The sequence below is a fragment of the Corylus avellana genome, chromosome ca1 (genome assembly GCF_901000735.1).
Source record: "Corylus avellana chromosome ca1, CavTom2PMs-1.0".
Taxonomy (NCBI): domain Eukaryota; kingdom Viridiplantae; phylum Streptophyta; class Magnoliopsida; order Fagales; family Betulaceae; genus Corylus; species Corylus avellana.
The window spans coordinates 6,775,966-6,785,487 of NC_081541.1; the positions used below are offsets into that span (position 1 = coordinate 6,775,966).

General features: G+C 34.5%; 1 protein-coding gene across 1 annotated transcript; it reads right to left on the bottom strand.

The window, feature by feature from the left end:
- Nucleotides 1-2,228: 2,228 nt before the first annotated feature.
- Nucleotides 2,229-7,555, bottom strand: LOC132167099 (myrcene synthase, chloroplastic-like). The gene is made up of 7 exons (XM_059577996.1): nucleotides 7,328-7,555; nucleotides 5,604-5,871; nucleotides 5,130-5,505; nucleotides 3,403-3,621; nucleotides 3,179-3,317; nucleotides 2,813-3,061; nucleotides 2,229-2,694 (listed from the first exon to the last, which is right to left on the bottom strand). The coding sequence occupies exons 1-7, from the start codon at nucleotides 7,553-7,555 to the stop codon at nucleotides 2,386-2,388; spliced, it is 1,788 nt and encodes a 595-aa protein (XP_059433979.1). The 3' UTR covers nucleotides 2,229-2,385.
- Nucleotides 7,556-9,522: the final 1,967 nt, after the last annotated feature.

Here is a 9,522-nt window from a genome sequence, read left to right on the forward strand (position 1 = left end):
ACTCCCAAACGGACCCTTAGTGTATATTTTCACAAGAAAATCCATGCCGGAAGAGGATTGTTAACGACCCCATGTGCCCCATTTGCAGTCTCTGGCCAGTTAATAGGTCATATATATCCTATGGAGTTGCTGCTCGGCTACAGCAGTGTGGATGGAATGTAATAGAAAAATTCAGAAGCTTTCCATTTCAGAGAATGACTTCTCGATCGTGTCACCCAGAACACTGCACAGTGCGGCACATGAATCTCTGGAGGCTTTCCAACATGCTACGATGGATTCTAAACGTCAGGAACGGAAGTCCACGAATCCTAAGAGTTAGAAATGGAAGAAGCCTCCACAAGGGGTGGACAAAGTCAATTAGGATGCAGACATTGATGCGCGAAACAAGAAGACGGGGGTGGGAGTGATTGTATATATGGGATGCGGAAGGTTTTGCATGTTTTGGCCTCAATGTGCACCATGGTGCCTTTTAGTACCAATCCAACAATAGCGGAAACCGTGGCTTCCTGGACGGCTGTAGTCTTTTGCAAAAACCTAGGTCCCAACAGGATTTTTTTGGAGGGCAATACGCTTAAAATTGTGAACATTTTGCGTCAAGAAGGACCTTGCTAGAGTGGGTATGGACAATTATTGAAGATATCCATGTCATCCCAAACAGCCTACATATTGAAAAGTCGGGCATGTTGGGAAGGAGGCAAATGAAGCGGCTCATTGCCTTGCGAAACTTGCTCTTGGCTAGTCTTTAGACCATGTATGAATAGAGGATAGCCCATGTGTATTCAGAATATTGTACTTATTGACACCACTAACCCTTTTTGGTCTAAAGACTTGCGGGTTGAACTTTTTATATAAGAAAGTCTCATTAAAAATAAAATAAAATAAAAATTTGCTAGCCGGATAAGCTTTGACTAATCGATGTAAATGCTTTGACAAGAATGTCTTAACCTTGTCATGATCTCTTCTCATAAATCTAATTCCTGACAAGAACGTCCCGATCTTCAAAAAATGGGGGTATTTTTTAGTCAAATACCCTAACAAGCCCCTCCCTTTTTAAAAAAATTAAAAAATTTCTGGTGAGCCAAAGGGAGCCGTGAGTGATCTGGTGAGTCTAGTTTAGGTTTTTTTTTTTTGGTTCTTTTAAAACTTTTATAATTAAATGTAAATTTGTATTTTTATAAATTTTAGAATGGGTATGTTAAAGACATTTAGTCTGTTTGCCATTTGAGTTAATTAAGGCAAAACCCTAACAATAGGGGTGAAATTAAAAAAAGTTGGAAAATAAAGGGAAAATTACACTTTATCTTCCTAAAGTTTGGGGCGATTTTTAATTCGACCTCCAATGTTTTAATTTTTGCAATGCACCCCCTCAAACTTGCAAATTTTTTTCAATTCGACCAATATTATCCTAAAGTTCTCCTAATGGTGGAGGAGGGATGTGGGTAGCAGCACGAGGAGGACAACACATATGACTTTTGAAACTTTTGTTATGCCTTCAATAATTTTCTCATGTTTAACTAGCTCATAAATATAACCTCAAAAACATATTTCCAGCTAGCCTTTATAAATGTCGAAGGAAAAACATTTCATTTCAGTGAACCTTTTTGGTGAGATTATTATTATTATTGAAAGAAAATTGCAAAGCCCTCCTACATGAAGTGTATAAAATAGAGTAGTAAACACGAATGACTACTACAATGTAAAAAGCAAATCAAATCTATCAGATTTGTTGAGACAAAATTAGGAACATTTACAATAACTCAATCCAAAAGAGATCTAAAATCGACTGATATTTTAATTATGCATGTGTGTTTTAGTAAGAATTGGGTTTTCTCTTTTTCATTAGGATTATGTTTTCCCCTTTCTATTAGGATTAGATTTTTTTTTTTTTTCCAATTAGGATTTGTTTTCATTTTCCTTGTTAAATTAGGAGGTGCCTAACCTATATTAAAGCTAGGCATCTAATCTTTGTTATTTTTCAATTCAATTTTTAAGTATTAATTAAATTTAAGTATTTCAGAATTATTTCTCTGTTTACTTTATTTTGGACAATTAGAGTTTTTTTCTTCCCTATTTGTTATTTTCTCTCTTCTTGAATTTCCTTTTCAATCTTCAATTCTTGGGTATGTACTTCCAATAATAACCCTAAACCTCAATGCAAAAGACAATAGTTTGGGAATAATATGTCTCATCTCCTTCTATTCAAACTCAACATCTTTAACGAAAAAAAAAAACACACACACACACACACAAGATAAATAAAGATAGAATTCAACTTCTCCTAAACAAACCTAAAGTTATCTTCTAAGATACCTTAAGGCTTTTAACCCTAATGAAAGATAAAGCACTAAACAATAGAGAAATAAGATAACTCTAAACACACTTTCGCTAAGGTTGAGTCTCTAGAGGAACCGGATGAATGAATAATGATAATATGCGCTTCTTAGTTTCACGGTCTACAACACCATGTCCATCCCCGTACTGGTACATGCATTGAGCCATCCTCCCAAGGTTCATTGCGATCTCAATAAATGTTCGAGAGAAGGGAGAACTCGCAGATCCAGCTTCTTTATTCATCTTCTTCCACGTGGTGCCAATTAAAGACCTTATGTACTCACGGGCGTCTTCTTCAGTTGCACCAGTTTCATTCATGTAACACTGGATTGATTTTGGAACATCCCCTCTCTCTAACTCATCCTGTGTTTTAAAACACAAACACAGACATATTAATTCGAGGATGCTAGGCAATCTTCTTGTAAAGTAATTCAAAAACATTCTTGATGAAACTCTTAGGTATGTACTTTGGTTTGCATACCTTAGATGTTCCAAGATCATCTGCGAGTCGTAAAATCATTGATGACCAACGAATTATGTTGGGGTACTCTTCCAAGCAATCCAAAGCTTCCTTTGTTACAGGATTTGTGACAAAAAAATAAGCATGCCCTAATATAACTGGTCCAGATATGGAAATACATGCATTTTGAATGTATTCTTGAAAGCTTGGTGTATATCTGATGTGGTACCACTTTGCCTCCAACAAATAAGATTTACATAAATCTGCCCACTGAAACATTTATAGTGGAACAATGAATTTGTGGAATTATATATAACCCATCACATATTTGTGAAAGAAAAAAAAATGTTAAAGATAAATAAGGATGATTTTAAGTCCAGTCCATGCCATTTTTCTAAGGTACCGAATGATGTGGAATCCTTGTTCCTTAAGGGTGTCAAATGCCATTTCATTAATTGAATTGTGGAGAGCAAAGAAACATATCTTCATATAATCTGGGAGCTGATCCATTGCATTGGTATCCCATCTGGAATAACAAAGAATTAATAAAGTTTCTTTATCTTAAATAGCGATATATGAAGCATTTGAGGTGTACTGCTATTAATACGAACCTCTCAACAGCCTCGGTGAAGAGCTCGAGTTCATCCAAAGTGCCATATACATCATAAACATCATCTATTGTTGTTATTAGTGCATTGACCTTTGTTAACATTTTCCTGCAATATCCAAACTGAGGCTGAAATGTTTTTCCCACTGTCCATAAGAAACTCTCCACCAGCCTATCCCTCGCAAAGCTCAACTTTTCGCCAAGGCCAGTGCTCCTCCACCACCTTCATGTGAAACAATTTAAAAGGTGATGTTCCAAAACAATTTTTAAAAAAAAAAAAAAAAAAAAAAAGAAAGAGTAAAAACCTAAAAACAAAAGAGGATGCTGAGAGATGAATATTTAAGAATACTTAGTAGCATTTCTTTATTTACAACTACACAAATTGGACTACATAATATTTTATTTTTGACTATGTATTTATGATTACTTAATCTTTTTTTTTTTTTTTTTGGCTAAATTATGAAGATTAAAAATTTGCTTAAAATAGTATTCCAATAAAGGGTTTAAAATCGTGAAGTGTCGTACCTAAAAGAAAAAAGAGTACCAAAAAAAAAAAGAAAGAAAAGAAAGAAAGAAACTCACATTGTCAAAGAAAATGTCTTGATATATATATATCGAAAAGGCTCAAACGTATTCGTGCCAAATAAAGGATTGTGTCTTTGTCACACTTCCAATTGCTAAGGTGCTAAAGTTTCAAATTTTTGCAATGTTCCACTACTATTAGGATTTTTCGTTAAATATTGTCAAAATACCACTATATAAATATATATTGCAAAGATTCAAGCGTAGGTATTTTTGTAAATTTCATTAAATCCTTACCAACATCCCTAAATCTTTGCAATTTTTTATTTTATTTTTTAATTTTGTAATAAAAAAAATATGGATATTTTGAAAATTTTGACAAGATTTAACGAAAAAGTAATGGAGGGGGACATTACAATAGTGTCCAAACGCATGAAAGTTTAAAGGGATTTTGTGAAGTTTCTCATTACCTTTTTTGCACTAACACCTTCAAACTTTAAAAAGTGACATCAAAGCCTCCCATACTACCATTGCATGTCAAATTATACACTTTTACATTTTTCTTCCCAAAATACCTTTAAAGTTATTCAAAAAAAAATCATTTGACAAAAATTAAAATTATTAAAAAAAAAAAAAAAACTAAAAACATAAAAAAAAATAAATAAATAAATAAATTGGTGCCATTTCCATGTTAGCCCCTTAAATTTATATATATATATATATTTTTTTTTTCAAATGGTTGTTTTTATATATTTTTAATTTTATTTTTGTTAGTAAAATCAAGGGTATTTTGCAAAGAAAAATACAAAAGTGTCGAATTTGACACACAATGATAGTACGTGGGGTCTTAATCACTTTTTAAAGTTTGGAGGGCTAAATTATACTTTTTCCTTTTGTTAAGATATTATTTTTTTTAATGCAGATATGAGATAAAAGAATCGGAATGTGCAAATCAACTGCAAATCAACTCATAAAGGTAGGAACATATTTTCTTTGGTTTAAATTTAATTTAATTTTTATAATATGAAAGTATAATTGTTTTTTCCCATTTATAATATGTTTTAAGATGTAATTTTGTGCGCAGTGTATTTGATTTCGCGGCTTTGGCAACTTAAGATTTCTTATGAAGAATTTAAGATAAAAACTCACCCATGTATAGTGCAAGCTATAGCTAGGCTAGTTAAGAATAAGAATAAACATGCATTCTACCTTGACACTTCTTTTAGATCTTCTTGGTGGGCTGCTTGGACAATGTTGAAATCCAATTTTGCGAGATCAAGCAAGATAGGGTTCATGTCTTGTCTCCTTCTGTATGCATCAATGAACCACAACGCTTCCAACCTTAACATCCTCCAATGAAGAGGAAGCTCCAGGGCATGGTTCACTACAGCAGTAAGATTTTGATCTTTGTTTTGCTTGACGTACTCTAAGAGTTGCTTGGTAGCAAAATCTCTTGCTTCCTCTAATATACTTTCGCCTTCTACCGAATGGAATGAGGCTTCATACAAGCATAGCATTCCCTTGATATCAGCACATAGGCATGCCTTGAAGCTCCCCATTTCATTCTTGAAACTATTAAAAATCTCTGCAATCAACAAAGCCCGCCAGTCAATAACTAAAAGTAATATATGGGTTAAATATTAAGCCTCCTCAGAAATGGATTACTATAATTATGTTGTTTACCTTGAGGCACACTATATCCATGCTGTCTTAGCAATCTAAATTCAAGAGATGTGGCGTATATATTATCCTTGTTGCACATTTTGCCACCATAGTTAGCATTGTATATACCTTCCAAGGTCCTCCGTATTTCATCATCAAAGTGGTAAGATATTCCAAGTCTTTGCAATATATCAATAAGCTCAAGATTTTCTAAAGGATCCACGACTTTATGAAACATCATCCTCACTTCTCCCTTCAGCTTATCAACTTGTCCGGTGAATGACTCCCCCTGCCAATTCAATTTTCTCATTAGTTGGGAACTACTAACTAAGACTAAATATAAAAAAATAAAAAACTTAAAAAAATAAATAAATAAAAAGATATATATATATATATTAGAATGCTTTGATAGCATGTTGGAATAATGGAGAGATATAGAAGAGCGGAAGCACACAATGGATTGTATTGTATTGATATTGATATGATAATGAATACAGATGCCTCTATTTATAGAGAGGCAAGTAACCTAATAGACTAAGAAAATGTAAACCTAGTAGACTAATAATATCTAAGGAAGTAAATAACAAGTAAATAATCCTAACATAATATTCTTAACATCCCCCCTCAAACTTAATATGTAAATTTGAGTTTGGGTAAAAGAAAAGGGAAAGAAAAATGAATTCGCCGAAAAAGCTGCTTGTGCCGACAGAGTTGCCGGAGTAACGCCATAAAAGTTACTAGTTCAATAGTGGATTTTGCACTGAATTGAGCCATGCATTTAAGCTAGAGCTTGTTTCACTTGATTATAATTTGACTTGAAAACTATATACTAGTAATGAAATAGTTGGCCTCGTCTGGTCGAGCAGAGAGAAAACAGAGCCAATTAAAAGGGGCTTGTTTGGCCCGTAACCCTTGGACCATCTCGCCTGGTCGGCTGAGTTAAAGTCTGACCCAAAAATTCTAACTAGTAAACCGTCTTGCCTGATCGGCTGAGATAAGCATGGCCGGTTGAAGAGGCTAATCATGTCTAAAACCCTTGGACTGTCTCGCCTAGTCGGCAGAGCTAAAGTCTGACAAAAAAAAAAAACTTCTAACTAGTAGACCGTCTTAGTATCCGATTCTTAGGCGAGTCTTGCAAGCGCGTAAACTACTCTTGGGACACGCATGGAGGCATGTTTACTAACGGACAGAACCTTTTGGTGGCGCGTGTGAGCACCACCACTGAAGCCTGGACGCTTCAGATCTCTTTGGATCTGTACTTGGTGGTGTTTGAACTGTCGTCAGTGGCAGAAGAGTGTAGCTCCTGCAAGGGCAGCGATGGCGCAGGCAAAAAGGGCTTCGGATCTATAGGCTGGCACAATTTTGAGACTATGGGCAACAGAAATTTTGGCGGCGCTTGATGTAGGGCAATGAGACTAAAATTCATTAAAAGGAAAATATCAGAAAAAACGTTTATTGAAGGCCACAGAAAAGTGGCTATAATACCATGTTAGAATGCTTTGATAGCATGTTGGAATAATGGAGAGATATAGAAAAGCGGAAACACACAATGGACTACATTGTATTGATATTCATAAGATAATGAATACAGAGGCCTCTACTTATATAGAGGCAAGTAACCTAATAGACTAAGGAAAGGTAAACCTAGTCGACTAAGGAAAGGAAAACCTAGTAGACTAATAATACTTAAGGAAGTAAATAACTCTAACATAATATTCTCAACAATATATATATATACAACTTACATAAACACTTGTGAGTGACTGGATGTAATCATAGTGCCAAATGGGAGGTTGGTAATTTGCTGATCGCCGAACAATATTGGAAGGAGTTGAGATTTGGGTGGAGGCCCTGCATTGGAAAGAAGGAGGAACACTTGTGGATTTGACGAATGATGAGATGGGAGTCTTAGATGGGAGCAGTAGTGAAGTGAAGTTGGCATTGCCGAGTGAAGCAAGACAGTAAAGATCCATTGATGGAAGGATTTCAGTGATGAAGATTGCTGAGGTTTTTGGATTGAATGGATGGATACTTGGGAAAAATATGCTACCAATGAATACCTTTATATAATACCCAAAGCATACCACGTTTTACATGCATGCATGCATGTATATCATCGGTACATGCGGGCTAAAACGATCGTTCATAAAATATTCAATATTGTACGTGGAGCTACCATATCCTTAATCCTTGTGTCATTGTGGTCCTCAAATGTAATTTGTAGGCTTAATTTGTCGTGATATGAGAATTTAGGAAGATCTCAGACTTTAGCGGACAAAAGCATATTTTTTTCATGGTTTAGAATAAAAACTCACCTGCTTTATTTATCTTCTCAGCTCCCTTCTTATTGACGGTCGATCTTTGTGGGTAATCAACATGGTTTTAAATAATTGATGAATTATGTCACAAGGGATTCCGGACAAGAAAGCCGTGTTTGATTCCATTCCACAATGATAGAGTCATCATGTTGATATTATTCTGACATGTGAGATGAAGTTGGGAAAGGTCGTTATATACAGAGACAGAGGGAGGGGGGACCGCCTGGGGCTGTGGTCCTCCCCACTACCTTAAAAAAGACATTACCGATTATTCAAATTACTATAGCTAGCTTTCAAAAAGTCTCTATAATTAATACACGACATTGCATACACACAAAGACGGACGGAGGGGGGCCCGGCAAGGGCCATGGTCTCCCACCCCCCTCCCCCTCCACTTCTTCAAAAAAGATATTTTAAGGAGTAAAAAAATAAAAAATAAATAAAAATAAAAATTTATACTGGTTCCCCAACATAAATTGACAGGTCTCGGTCCCCCCAAATCTCCTCCACCGGTTGATCTTGGGGTTTTCTTCTTACTTCTTAGGTTAATCTTGGGGTTTTCTTTTGATTAATTTTTCTATTGTTTGGCTTGAAAATTTGGTTAAGAATCTGAAAAGTTGATTTTTTTTTTTTTTTTTTCCCTTCATAGATTGGCTGTCGGCTCGGAAACTTGGAAATTCCTGTTGCTACTTGGAAATTTTTGTGTTTTTTGTTCTTGTTATGCGCTTTACGTATGTTTGTAAATCTTGGATCTTTTCTCTGTAAGGATTTATGGTTCTTGATTTGGTATGGCCGTATGAGAATTTTTGATTGGATTTATTTTGATGCGTTTTTATAACTAATGCCATTGAGAAATCTCTAGTTTATCTTTGAGTTTTTGTTCCACCCATTGAATTTCAAGTTTGAAATCATAATGATTTAGGAAATTTTTGTTTAGGTCCAAATTTGGGGGAATTTTAGTAAGAAACTAAATTCCTAAAATTAATTAGGGCTTTTGTGTGTAGTGGATTTCTACGCATGATTTAAGATTCGGGGTGTTAGATTAATGGGTGTAAAGCTTTAATTTCACTATTTTTTATAGTATGGACATAAACCCTAATTTGTATAGTATGAATTAAATTAGGGCTTTTGGTATCTAAACACTAGGATTGCTAATTGGATGTGTTAATTACATTTAAAGCGTTAATTAACCCTAGACTTTCATGAGTTCAATGTAAATTGAAGCACATGGGGTTTACGTTCTAATATGTCATATTATAATCATATTGATTATTGTATGTGAATATGAGTATTATAAATTTGGGGTAAGTTGCTAGATCAATGGAATAGGAAGAGAATAATAATTATAGGGTTCAAGTGTAATGTTTAACTTAGAGTCTATGTGATGATTATGTTATTCATGTGAGTTTGTTCATTATTAACCTACAAATATTTTTTCTTTATTTTCTAAAGACTCAAAATGATCATGTAAATTTATTTGTAGATGATGAGAAAATCAAACACAATACTTGACTATTTCAAAAGAAAACATCCACAAAGTTTATTGGAGTTTGATCCTAGATTGTGTGTCACTTATGAGAATATCATCTTAATCAACGAGGTGCAAAATAACTCAACGCAGG